General features: G+C 42.0%; 1 protein-coding gene across 1 annotated transcript in view; it reads right to left on the minus strand.

The window, feature by feature from the left end:
* fbln2 (fibulin 2) overlaps positions 1-7,092 on the minus strand; it is a 101,369-nt gene extending 94,277 nt beyond the window's left edge. Inside the window, exons 1-2 of the mRNA XM_056273383.1 lie at positions 6,999-7,092; positions 2,460-4,501 (exon numbers count right to left, since the gene is read on the minus strand). Coding sequence (XP_056129358.1) covers positions 2,460-4,392 — 1,933 coding nt within the window. The 5' untranslated portion in view covers positions 4,393-4,501; positions 6,999-7,092. The remainder of the gene's footprint in view (positions 1-2,459; positions 4,502-6,998) is intronic.
* Positions 7,093-14,390: the final 7,298 nt, after the last annotated feature.

Here is a 14,390-nt window from a genome sequence, read left to right on the forward strand (position 1 = left end):
CATTGGCCTTGACTATTGTTTATTGTTTATCTAGATCCTCATTAGTGGTGACCATGGTTACAAATATTCTCTCTGGGCTCAATAAGCCTCCTAATAGCTTCCCAAAAGCCAAAGCCCTGGAGCATATTGATTTTTGCATATTCAATTTAAAATAAAAGTCAGAAGAAATATGATGATTGTATACATTTCATATTTGTTTCAGACCAGAGCTTATTACACCTGTATTAGGCTACTTTGTAACCAGGGTTGGGCCAGATTAATTTGAAATGTAGTCAGTTACCGAACATAAATTGTATGGCAATTTTTGTAATCAGTTAATTAATGTGTGGAGGAGAGATGCTGGGTATATTGGGAGAAGGATGCTGAATATGGAGCTGCCAGGGAAGAAGAATAGAGGAAGGCCAAAGAGGAGGTTTATGGATGTTATGAGGGAGGACATGCAGGTGGCTGGTGTGACAAAGGAAGATGCAGAGGACAGGAAGAAATGGAAACAGATGATCCGCTGTGGCGACCCCTAATGGGAGCAGCCAAAAGTAGTAGTAGTATTAGTTTTGTAATTAGTAACCATTTGTAATTTATAATCCATTGGATTACAAAAATGTAATGTAATCTGAATACTTTTGGATTTATTTTGGATTAAATCAAAATCAAACATTGAAAATACTGCGCTTTGGTGACCCCGTAATGGGAGCAGCCGAAAGTAGTAGTAGGAGTATACTAAAAAAAAATGGACGAAGCCACAAAAATCTGAGTTCCACAAATATTATTTTTTCTTCTCTTCAAACATCTCATCATTTTCAATGCAAATAAAATGCATTTTGCATATGCAGCGTTTACAGTTGGTCAAATCAAATCACCTTTACAAAAACAGTACTGGCACAAACTACAAATGTACTGTGTGTATTCAACAACATGTGGGATGCTGTTTCTTTTGTGTAAGTTTTTGTTGCTGCTGTTTTTTAATCAAAGGCCACAGGGAGGAGTTTGCTATTGTAATGCAAGAGGAGCACTTGTCCAAGAAACCCCGTTTGTAAGGCACGTTTTTCATGAGTTAATGGAGCATTGATTATCATAAAAAAAAGTTTCATAATTTTAAAATTGTCATATTTTAAAGACATAATCAAAACTGTAATCAAGTGGGGGCATCTGGGTAGTGTAGTGGTCTAGTCCGTTGCCTATCGGCAGAGGGGTGGAGCAGCGACCAGGACAGCTCAAAAGAGTGGTGTAATTGGCCGGATACAATTGGGGGGAAAAGGGGGGGTGTTAAAAATGTAATCAAGTAATCCTTGACAATGTAATTATAATCGTATTAATTTTTTTCAAATGTAATCAGGTCTGATTATAGTTACTTGTTTTTGTAATCTGATTATGCAATCCCGATTACATGTAATCCGTTACTACCCAACCCTACTTGTAACCCACATACTGCTGTAAATCCTCTTACTCAAAGCACCAAAATCTTTCTCTTACCATAGATCCTGCCTCACAGTCCATATTTACTTTGAAAAAGGACCTTCATCTACATATCAAATGACATCAGGGCCTCTTAAAAAGCAATCACACATTCCACCATTCAGGAGAGATTAAATCAAAGCCGTACTTTTGTCTTGTAAACACCTACAGGGAGTAAGAGAGAGAATTTATTACCAAAGCCAGACTCTGTAGCTGGCTTGTCTTTAACCGATAGAGAAGGAAAGTGATGAGCAGTAAAACCCAGCGACGCCTCGTGTGTTCGTGAGGGATAGTAATGACTTATTGGGTTGGGAGACCGCTGTGAGAGGAAGCACAACACATGGGGAGCGTTTGGCTCCCTTCCCCAGACAGACCCTTGTGATCCATATTTATGCTTGTGTTCCGTTACCCAGGGACCACTGAGTCTCTTTTCCTTACATGTTCAAATGAGTTACGGCTGGACGTGGGATTTATAACAAAATGGAGAAAGAGAGCGTTGTTCTGTGAGAACAACATTCTGTAGCTGGATGTTTGGAGGATTGTGAGTGCAGCGAATGCTGAACTCTGTGATCAGATTGACGTGCAGCATGTTGGTTGGCATTGCTGTTTAAATGGAATTCTCAGAGATTAAATACTATCATTTGAATTTAAATAAGATTTTGTTTTGAGTGCACACTGCAGGTGTACTGTCCAGTATGCGTTACTTTCGAGGACTCTTAACAATATTAAGACCCCTCAGCTGCCGCCATAATCATCAACATTCTGGTGGCACAATCTTACTTCTGCATTTTAACAAGAAAACAATGGAAATGAGATTTTAAGATATATGATTTAACATAATCAAATGTCACAGCTGTCCCCGATAGATGAAAGATGTTTTTCCAAGGTGCACATGTATTTTGAAAAATTGAACTGGTCTGTGTATGTGGACAAACTGTTAGTGGAAAGTAGGGTGTAAAATCAAATCAGCTTCAAGTGCTTGGTATAGAGTCGACATTTTGACTTACCTCCAACAGGCTTGAGGAGAAAAACAGAGCTCCCTTTCCTCTCCTCTTGCCCTGCCACCTCCTCCTCAGCTTTGCCCGACTCCTCACTGGGGAGGGTAAACAGTGTTTGAGGTTCCTTTTTGCCAGGCTGGCTCCCATCTGTTTTGACCCTTAGTGGTGGTTGACTAGTTGTGACAAGATGGACTGTGGGGGTTGTCTGCGTCTCATGGCTCTCTGGGGATTTAGTGCCGGGCTCCACTGTGGTCTTTTCATAGTTGCTGCCTGGATCACTGCTGCCTCTGGACTCACCATAGCCGCCAGGCTTTATTCTCTCCTTTTCTGCTGTGCTCACATAGTAGGGCACATCACTTCCTTCGGGCCCGTCGACATTTTTCAATGATACTATTCTCTCCTCTTCCTCCTGCTCCAGCTCCTTATTCTCTTCAACCTCTTCCTCATCAGCCTCTTCCTCATCAGTATACTGCAATTGTGGAACCACTGTCGTTTGTGACTGCATTAAGCCCTTTGAACTTTCCTCCAGGTGGACTGAAGTTTCTGAGTTTCTAAGGGGATATTGTGGAAGTATCTTCTCATCTGACCCTTTCTTTGGATGGGTTTGACTCACTGTACTTATTGCCGGTTGAAGTGGGTGCATCTGACTCTCCGAGACTTTAGGTGGCTGGATTTGGAGCATCTGACTCTCTGATGCCTTCTGTGTACCTGTGCTACTTTCAATGGTTTGTTGTGAGTGGGTCAAATTCTCTATACTCTTGTCTGGATAAAGTTGGTGTTTTTCACTCCCTGAACCTCGGTGTAGAGGAAATCTCACACCATCTGAACTGCTCCTTGCATGCATTGGATTCTCTGAAGGCGCCTGTGAATGATGAATGTGACTCTCTGATGTTAGTAGTGGTTGAAGGGTATGAGTGTCACTCTCAGAGGCATTTTGCACACGTGCTGCAACCTGTGAGGTTCTCTTCCAAGCAGTAGTGGTGGCCTCTTGGAGAGATGGCCTAGCGGTACTCTGCTCTTTCATGACTGGTTTAACGTCTATCCTCTCCATTTTATCTGCAATATGCTCACGAACTCCATATCTCTGTCTTAACTCCAGCTTGCCTCTGTCAGCTCTGTCAGAGGTGTGGGACACAGTCTTGACCTTGTTGGAAGCAGATGATTGGGTGGAAAAGGCCAGAGTCTCAGGATAGGGTTCTGGCATATCTGTTGGGCCATAATCATAATCTTCAAGCTCTTGCTTATCCAATGGTGGTGTTTTGAAAAGAGGCAGATTCCCACTGGGTGAGAGACGGTATGTCGTGGAGATGTGATCCTCGTAGCCTTGTTGGTCAAAGCCATAAAGGTCACTGTGACGCTGGCTGGCTGTGTTCTCCTCTGTGGGCCTGGCTAATGTGGGTTTATGGGCATCGACTGGGTCACAGTCAGGTACGGGATAGCACATCAACTTCCCCCCATCACTGGGGCAGTGACAGACTTGGCAGGGGTCCATTTGGAAGGAGTGACCAGCGTCATACTTCTGACCACCATGGACACATCCAATACGCTCACATTGCATGCAGCCATCTGTGGGCTCTATCACCTCGATGCAATTGACTGGAATATCAGGACAGCTGATAAAGTTACAGCTAATTCTGCCCCCTCCTTCAGGGCACCAGCACTCTGTGCTCCCATAGTCAACGAAATATGATTCTCCTTCAGGCACTTTGCCATTTTTGAATCCAGCGTTGACACAGTCATAGTATTGGTAACCCTCACACGTGCACCCGGTTTGAATGCAAGACGCACAACAGGCGCCACTCTCCAGAACTTCTTCAATGCAATTATTAAGCAATGGGCAATCAACTCCCGTGCAGTCACGCTGACATAAACACCCAGACAGGAAAAGAGAGAGCAGCGCACACTTCAACAATGTCATTTCAGCTCTTAAGAGACACGCCATGGTATCAAGGCAACATAAAACAATCAGATGAAGATTAGATGTCGTCCACGTCCTTTTGTTTGTCCTCAAGGGTTTTGGTCATACTCTGCTCTCCTGAATCACCCCTATACTGAGAATGTGAAAGGAAAGAGGGGAGGAGAAAGACATACACACACACACAGACGGAGACAAAGAGAGAAGCAGCCTGTTACATACTGAAAGAAGGCTTGTTATTCAAGTTCAAGCCAACATCTGGCTTCATAGTTGAGCTCAGCCTCTCATCTGAAGCCTACTTTTTACAGCCACACTGCTGTTCAGAGTCCTGCCACTATGACTACATGCTCCACATTAACATCAAATACAAAGCACCGTTTTCCAGTTATTGCACAGGTGGTCATTACAGGATGCTATAAATGGAATCTAACTCATATTTTAATTTATTCCATGTCCATAGTTAGGAGCTGGATAAGAAAATGCAATGGTGGTCTGAGTAACAATGTACGTTTAACCCCAATTAGAAACAACTCACTGCTGTGCCTGATGCAGGGCTTCTTTTTTTTTTTGCAATCGAGGGTAGTTGCCCATCGAGTGAGCATGATGGAAATTTCAGTCTCTTAAGTCACTCTTGGAGTGGTGACCAAGCACATTGTCACCTTAAGTAAGGGTTACTGCTCCCAACAATGAATGCATTTTAATAAGAGTGCGGTCTAGGTCTCAACATGTCTGGAATTACCAGGCTACATATTCTGTCCATGAGCCCTGATAATGAGGTCATTTTACCCTTTTCCTTTCGAGAGAAAAAAAAAGTTTCTATCTATTTTGGAAGTTGGAACCCCTGAAGCAACAAGACAAGACGTTTTACAAAAAAAATTAATAAAATAAAAATCTTACTTTTTATTCTTAATTTAACAAAACAAAAGATGAGTTGATAATATACAACACCAAGGAAAGAACGCTGAAAACACGGGGACATGTTTTATTTCCCAAGAAAGCTATAATATAGGTTAATAGGTGGTCTATACAGCTGCAGGTCTCATGACCTCCCAAATAGATTTATATTCATCCATGACAGACCTAAGACCAGGTTCAAGGTCTCAGTAACTGAGGGTTTTTCCCCCCATATCAGGGATCAAAACTAAAATCCTTAATACTTTTTACGCCTAAAACACATATTAGCAAAATGCACCAAGGAGTTCCCAATTACCTCTGGGACACAAGGGCAATTTGCCCCACAACAAACCAAAGAAGGAAATCCTAATATTGGCTATTGAGCGTCAGAATATATATCTTGAATATAATCCCACATGGAAAAAAGTTTCAAATTTACTTCAATCATTGCTTTTAAACTAGCATCAAGCAAAAATAATCGCCACTTTATACACCCGAACAATGTGCGTCATGTCCCATTACAGGGCACAATGGCACAGTGTGCAGTGCAGAGACATAGAATGATAGCAAAATACTTAACAGTATGCTCCTCCAAATACATTTTTCATCTCAAAGGTATAGCTCCTCTCAATTTACCTGAATGGCAACTCATTTCAGTCTATCATTTTGGCCATCTGATACAAAAATGTAAGTTTAGAGTCCGGTCAGAGTGGCTTGACTCAGTTATTACTAAGAGAGTTAAAAGTGGTCTCTATGCATGTGGATGTCAGAAAGTGTTCTTCTTGACTTGAAGTGTTAGTCAGAGGGATTCCCCCCTGCCTCATTCTCTGGACTCAGATTCACTGCCGACTACTCCCTGACATGCACTGCCAAGAAACACTATCTGTCTTTCTATCCATCTATCTATCTATCTATCTATCTATCTATCTATCTATCTATCTGACTGACTGACTGACTGACTGACTGACTGACTGTCTGTCTGTCTAATTCTTTGTTGTCTTACTCTTGATTAAGTTGTTGAGTTAAACAAAAATATCTTTCAAACAGGTGGCAAATACAGAGGTGGGTAAACGGTGATCTTCAGTAAGCAGACAATTACCAATATGGGCGATATCTTCAGAAAAAAATATTTTATTTATGTATTTTCCCATTGAAATAAAGTATAACTCAGATACCTTTAATCACTCTGATGCTGTTACTTTTGACATACGCCATGGATGTATGCAATGAAGATTTGTCAGCACCCCCCCCCCCCAAAAAAGGTGTGTAAACTATAGTCTGCAGATAAAAAGAAGTGGGTAAACTGAGCTTAACCTCCCATTACATCGCTGCCTTTATGTTTTCAAAGACTTCATTGTGAGACTGTTTAACTATTGCAGCTCTAATATGAGTATTTCCCTGTCCTTCTGCAGAGCCTATGGGAGCTAAGAGGTTTTGCAACCTGCCAACTTACTTTGAATTTAGTCACGTATACCTGACTAATTTCTGAGACGCAGGCAAGCTGGGAACAAGGGAAGCTGCTTTAACGTAAAGTCCAAAAGAAATCACAGCCTAAAAACGAAAGGTACTTGCCTTCAGGAGGTTCATGCAGCACTCTCCATAAATTCAAACACATGCAAACAGCAGAGGCGAACTTTGCAACTACTGGACGATACTTAAAACGACCGGGAGCAACAAATTCTGCAGCTAAAATTTACATGTGACTCTTTTTTGTTTTGTTTTGTTAATCTTATCGTTACCTTAGCTGAAGTTTGTTGCTTGCAGATTGACGAGGCGCCGGCAGAGCTGCTCCTGCGTCGCAACGTGAAGTCTGAACCTTTAACCACCGCATCGACGGGACCGTGCGAGAGTCCGATGTAGGGGGAGGTCCAACCAAGTTTCCCCTGCGAGAAACCCTGGAGACGACGAGCCATACGGTGGTCTCCGATTTGCATGAGCACGCGAGCAAATGCACGGCTGATGGATAGCAGACTGACTCTCTCCATGAAAAACTTTTTTTTTGGAGGAAGTTGTGCAAGTTGAAATGAAGTGAAATTTGGCAGTCAGCTCGATCTGGAAAGTCATTCACCTCATCTAAGTATTCATGGTTACCTTATGTTATAGATGGGGCCTGCGCATTGATGATAGAATGTCCTAGAATATTGATAAGCAGGCTTATGAGAGGAACTCCTGAGCGTATGCTTTCTCTTAAACTTCCTTTCCTGGAAACCGCCTGTGAATGGCCCCCAGGGCATAGCCTACTGCCCACTCCTGTGCTCCTTAGGATCTTGCGTGCCCTTCTTAAATGACAGGTCACAACCTTGGCTAAACAAGAACCTTGTAGCTACATCATTAACCATGCCTCTGTGTGCCTTCTGTCAGTTACGCTGCACGACTAATAGGACTTGTGCTATTTCAGCAGTGCACAAAAAATAACCCCGCATCTCACATACAGGCATCGCTTAATTTGTTGAGTGACATTTTTTATCCCTGTATACCCGAATTTCACTGTATTCTTGGCTCGAGACCGCTGCCACACTGAGCCCTGTTGGTCTTAGATTCAATAAAATGGTATGGCATTCATGTGAGACGCCTTCCCTCCCGAACGCATGTAGCCAAGAAATACATCTTGTTCACATGCCTTCAATACATCTTGTGCAGCAGTTTCAACGTATAGTTGTTCTTGTAGGGAAAATGATCCCTCAGCAGCAGCAGCAGCGGCAGCAGCAAAAGGCCAGTTTACTTTACAGCTGAATGCCTGTCCTGTATGTCTCTGTTGCACAGCAATTTGAACAGCAAGCCATTCCTTTAATTGAGGCAACCCTTGGGAGTGCATCATACATTTGACGGTGGACAGCGCCGTGTTCTTTGTGTTAGATGGACTTGAAGGATGAGTCACTTGTCATGTTGAAGCAGAGTGACCTGATCAACACTGTGTTCCTTCCAATCTAAATAAAGATCTACGTGAAGAGGTGGCAGGGCTGGGGTTAAGATGGAGCAGAACGCCGGGGCAAATAGATTTGACCCAACTGTTGTGCCAGGCAGAACATTGCCGAGAGAGATGAGAGATGAAGTAAAACAAGATAATACTCACCTTTGGAGAGTACAGTGCTCAGTCAGTAAACAGACGTATCAAAACCTGCTGTAAAACCTACTTCTTTTTTGCGTGGTCTTCTATCACACCCCCCTCCCCCAACACACACATACACAAATATAAAATAGGCAGCGCTGATGTGGACAAGATAATATACGAGGGCTGGGAATGGCAGGAATCTCCCGATTCGATAGTCCAATGACGTTTTAGTGCCTATTTGGTATTACAATTTTTAAGGCCCCATTACTTCTTATCTAGAGTAATGTGAAAATCTCAATAATTAAAAAGAGATTGTAAAAAAAAAACTATTCTTAGACCCACTTGTTAAGAAAGTTTAAAACATGAGTATGCTTCCCTGTGAGCATTAAAACAATTCAAATTCAAACTTTCAGAGATGTAGAAGTCATTAAATCCTCTTTACATCTTCTTCTTCTTTTGGCTTGTTCCCTGTTTCTCAGGGGTCACCACAGAAGATTTTATAGTTTCCATTGGTACCCTGTGAGGGGACAGCACCAATGGTGGCTGTTGTTAACCTGGGCCTCGACTGATCTGGTATGGTTTTGTCAATCCACATAATGATTTGGCAAACGTTAATGTGGGATGGCCTTCCTGACACAACAACTAACCCTATGGACAGGGGCACAGGTAAAGCGCTGGATGCCATCCAAGGATTCATGGACTTGCGCCCATACCTGTTGCATTATTACATCCTCTGCACAATGTTTGCCAATTATGCTTCAACACTGTGTTTCAGAGAAAATGTTCAAATATTAAAAATATTACAGCAAGTTTCATGATTTACATTGAATCAATTCCCCCCCCAACCTTCATGTACTGTAGGAAAATATGATCGCTCTAGTAGACTAGCAAAAAAACAAAACAAGAACAAACAAACCTCGAAGCCAGTGTTTTTGCATGTATGTGCATGGTACAACCGGGTTTATCCCTGTGATGATACACTGACTGGAACTCGACAACACGTGGGTGAGATTTGTGGACTGCTGGTGTGATCTCCGGAGGGAAGCCACGGGACACAAGCAAGCTTTTGAAATAGCCCTGGGGAGTGGCCCTTTATCTGTGGGGTCACTGGACAGCCATGCTATTAGCTGAAATCCTGGCTTTTTCTCTGTTGATAAAGAGTTATTTATTCCATCTGGACCATGGAGTCAGGTCACATGATACTAACTGGAATGCTTACCATGCTTGGAGATCCCACCTTTGTCATTTTTGACTGGATGGGACAAACGCTTGTGCAGTGGCAAACACTTTTCAAGCAGGAAAATGGATTGAAATGTGATGATGATGTGGCAAACTCTCTGTTGGACAGCTAATCTAGAAAGCCAATTTAGTTTTTGAAAGCCACTTTATTTTTTTTTCATTGTACAGTTGTTTTGATTACAATGAATGTGTCTTCTACATTTAACCCATTCTCTATAGGCGCAGTGGGCAGCTGCAGCGCTGAGGGACCAACTCCAGTTCTTCTTTCCATTGCCTTGGTCAGGGACGCAGACAGGAGTATTAACCCTTTAACATGCATGTCTTTTTGATGGTGGGAGGAAACCAGAGCACCCGGAGGAAACCCACGCAGACACGGGGAGAACATGCAAATCCACACAGAGAGGACCTGGGACTAATTTACCAATTTTATGATCAATATTACAGTAGAACAATGTCCCCATATAGTTTGATGTAGTTTGTAACATCAACTTGCCTGTGTTAGCTTTGGTCCAAGGATGCCATTTTTACAAGGGGGGCAACTGTTTGCTGCTGAGTTAATGGCATACAAGTGACCATGACTGCTGCACCTTGTTTGTAGTTTGTAGTTCTCAGTTGACATCTTTCTGTACTTCTGCACTTTTTGTTCATCCTTCAATGTATTGCAAAGTATTATTATGGCGAAAATACACTACACTGAAACAAAGTAAAAAAAATTAAGTTATGTCAAGTCTATTTCTACTTACGCTCAAAATATCAGTGCAATATACATCCCGGGGATAGTAAGAACAAATGAAAATGAAGAATTTGATTTTATCTTTAAATGATTTTGGTTTATTGACTGACGAGACAGAAATTAAATACAGTAGACAGTCTCTGCACTGCTATGTGCACCATGTGGCTTTTTACTACTGTCTAAGACTGCAGCCTTATTTCCAGTGGAGCGGTACACATTATATTATATTTTCAAAGGCATCAGTTCTCTGCATACCTTGGGAATTGAAATGGTGGGCATTTACACACCATGAAAAGGGTGTATCACTGAAATTTGCCTACCCATGAGGGGGTAAGAGAAGCAGAGAAAATCAGTCCTCTAGTGTATTGTTCAGTAAGCATGGAGAGGAGTGAACTTTTGGCCCGTTGGGCTCGAGATGCAAAGTTATCTGGAGGATACAGTGCTGTGATTTACAGGACAAAACTGAGAAAAAGGGAAGTGGGTGGGGTGGGCCTCTGGAATCTCCATTAGCCTTTCACTGTAGGGGACGGAGGAACCCTGCTTAGAGTGAATGATTCTTTTAACACTGGGTCACATTGCCATGGGGCTTTTCAAAAGCAAATGGATGTTTCTGTGACCTGTTCTGTAAGACAAATAGATTGTAAGTCCCGAGAGTTTTCAAAAACTGGAAGTAGTTGTCAGCCAAGATTTGGAATTTGGCATTGCTTTTATACCTTATCCTTTATCTGTAATCTACCTCCGATCTGCATTTGTTTATCTACATATAATTTGTTGTGGTTTTTTTGTTTTTGTTTTTGTTTTTGGTATTTTTGGCACTGGGTCTTCCTCACCTGTAAAAAATAATTACATTGAGGTCAGATAAAAAAAAGGGCCTCATTGCATGATCAAAGTAATTTTTGTACAAACACCATCACCTTCTTAGTTCCAATAAAAGCAGGATTTGCCCAATCAAATTAGTTTCAAACTAAATATTACTTCGTTGAGGAAAAAAAAAATGTCAGGAAAGGGACTGCGCCTCATGATGTGTAATCTGTATTTGCCTGTGTGTCAGCTTGGTTTAGTCACTTGCTGAGCTGCTTGTTTGGCACCACACAGTATGTTGGGACAAACCATAGTGAACAAAGAGCTATGACAGACATGTCCTCTGACTGCTCTTAATGTCTGTCAACAGGACGCCAGTAAGGCTTTCACCTTCCATGGACTGATTTGAGGTCAGTAGTTTATTGTTCCTTGATGAGGAATGCAAGCAAGAACCTTTTTTTTTTTTTGGTAATACAAGTCTCTTTGCAAGGCATCAAGAAGAGATCATAATGCGAATATTAACAACGATAACTGAAGAAGAAGAAGAAGAAGAAGAAGAAGAAGAAGAAGAAGAAGAAGAAGAAGAAGAAGAAGAAGAAGAAGAAGAAGAAGCTTTTTTATTTATTTATTTATTTTTGGGTACTTAATCACCTCCAGATGTATTGCCAAGGAAGTCAAGCATCACAAACAAACTCGATTTACAATGTCCAACACGGGTGATAACTGCCAGTATTTTACCTGGAGCGTTTTCGTCCTCATATCGGCTGATTATTTTTATTGAATACATCCATTCGCCCTCTTTTACTTTCTGATTCTGATTTCATGAAATATGCATGTGCTACCTGCAGTCGTTCGTCTGGGGTCTCTGTTTTTCTGAGGAGGGTGTGCACGACAAAGAATGGGCATTGAAATTATGCAACGTTTCAAATTGGCTCACTGCATCTTCAGCATTCTGAAGAGCAGCAGCAAGCCTGCTCTCGTGATGATGTGGCATCGTAGCGGAAGATTGTCAGACTGTGGAAGTCTGAAGATTTAAAAGACACATTTCCTATGATGTTCTTCTACCCTTTGCAGTGTGGTTAGAAAGGCTGGCTGAGAGAGAGTCCTGATTAAAGTGTGCACTGTGCACGGGATGCACTCCAAATGGGAGCGCATGAAATGTCCTTCAGCTAAAACCAGCGTGCATAGTTTTGATTGACACATCGCCGTTTGAGTGAAGGAGAGCCTTCACTAAGCCGTTGAGCTAAGTCGGACGAGTGCTTTGTGAACCTTTGTTCGACAAGGCATCTCACAGAAACAGAGAAGAGAGAACAACAGCTCTGTGGCAGGGTGAGGAATAGTTTCTCATATCACAATCCTTTAACCTTTATCTCTGATTAATATTGAGAGAGGACAATAAAAACCGTTGCCGTAGAAAAGCCTCTTCAAATGTCAGGTATTATCCCATTTGCCCAGAACATTTCTTCCACCGTTATTCAAAACCTTCATCCGATTGCCATGATCAACAGTGTTCAGATCCAATATATCAATCTGAGATTATTTTTTTTTTGCAATAAGCTGCGAGAGTTTGGTATCTCGGTCCTGCCAAAAATGTCAGCAGAAAGACAATGCTTATTTTCCATGTCAGAGATAAGTACGTTTTATTTCATTATGGTTTTCCCCTTCAAATACAGATCGTAGTCCTCAAGTGAGTCAGATTTAATTTCCCTGGAAGTCCGTCCAATCAATGATCCTGATTTACTGTAAGTCTTCTTCGCATCCCACGTTAAACTGTTTTGACTCTGAAGCTAAGCAAAAAGCTATGATTTCATATTGAACGGTCCAGTGCAAAACCTCAAGCCCTATATTTTTCTACCTTCCCAAGAGAATACGGGCAGAATTTGCTGCGAAACCACAGGAATTGACAATAACTTCTTTTAAAGCCACTTTTGATAAGGTTGCAACAGCCATGGTGTTGCACAAGCTCCATGCGATGGAAACTTTTTAATTTGGCAAAACACCGAATCCCCACTGAACCGTGCTAGTTAGCATTCTAACGTGTATCGTTTTACCTGTTTAGGGATGCAAGACATCAAGTTTGCGGGTTTCCAACATATATAGTGCAATTTACAATGTAACCCAATAGGCCAGATCAGTTCTGCATGGCCAGTCTTTGTGGGACCATTTCCCATATAGGCTGACCTAGGTCTGCTCGAGATTAATGATGCGTGCTGTTTGTATAGCTGTGCTCTACCGTCTCTGCTGGATGGAAGCGCTGCAGAAAGTAAACTGGATCAGGATGGCTATGTCACATCAGTTCAAGCCTGAAAACGGCAACACATGAAATACATATGAACTGCAAGATATAGCTTGGTGATTGTAAATATAAAACGCACAACATGTTGACGAGGCAGTGCTGCTCTAGGATATTACAACATATTGACAGTGATCGTTGCCAGCCACATACATACATACTATGTACATACATATAAATATACAGCCTGTACATACTCTCTCTCTCTCACACACACACACACACACACACACGGTGGTGATTACCCCAACTTGTGCATGCATTTACATATTTACATTTCACAATTCATGAGTGCATTTAGATTTTTACAAAAAATATGGTTCTGAGAGTGTTATTTAATAAACTACGTACAGCTTTCTAGCCACCACCCAACAACTTTCATGGCAAGCGTGCACACACACACACACACACACACACACACACACACACACACACACACACACACACACACACACACACACACACACCCATCTGAGGTGCTCTTAGGGCTTGTTGCACTGGTCCTCAGTTGCAGGGTGTGGCGGCTGTCTGAGCCAGAGGCAGGAGCCTAAGGCAGACTGCGAACCATACGTTACAATATGAGTAGGTCTTTATAAGGCACTCATAATATGTCCTTCCATACAGCAAGTATGACAAGGCAGTCTTGGCAAAACAGACTTATAGCACCAAACTTTTTTATGACTTAAAAAAAAGGAAGACTCAATAATTTGTGCTGTCAGATCGAAAAGATGATCAGTTCTTTAATAGCTAAAAAAAACTTATTATGTTCTAGCATGCAAAAGAAGTTGTGGGTTCAGCAGTGTTTAAGCAGGGCGCGGCAATCAGCAGTTAAAGATTTGGGGCTTTAATTTCGAGAAGCTGGTTACAAGTGCCAGCGCAGTGTGCTGAACCACATAGTTTTGGCAATTTGGTGACCAGAGAGGCCACTGCAACACTGGTATAGCACGGCACAGTCGATTAAGGGGTTACATTAGGGATCATACGTTAAAAGCAGTTGGCGGCGGGACAGACTC

Source organism: Lampris incognitus, chromosome 2, assembly GCF_029633865.1.
Source record: "Lampris incognitus isolate fLamInc1 chromosome 2, fLamInc1.hap2, whole genome shotgun sequence".
In the NCBI taxonomy this organism is placed as follows: domain Eukaryota; kingdom Metazoa; phylum Chordata; class Actinopteri; order Lampriformes; family Lampridae; genus Lampris; species Lampris incognitus.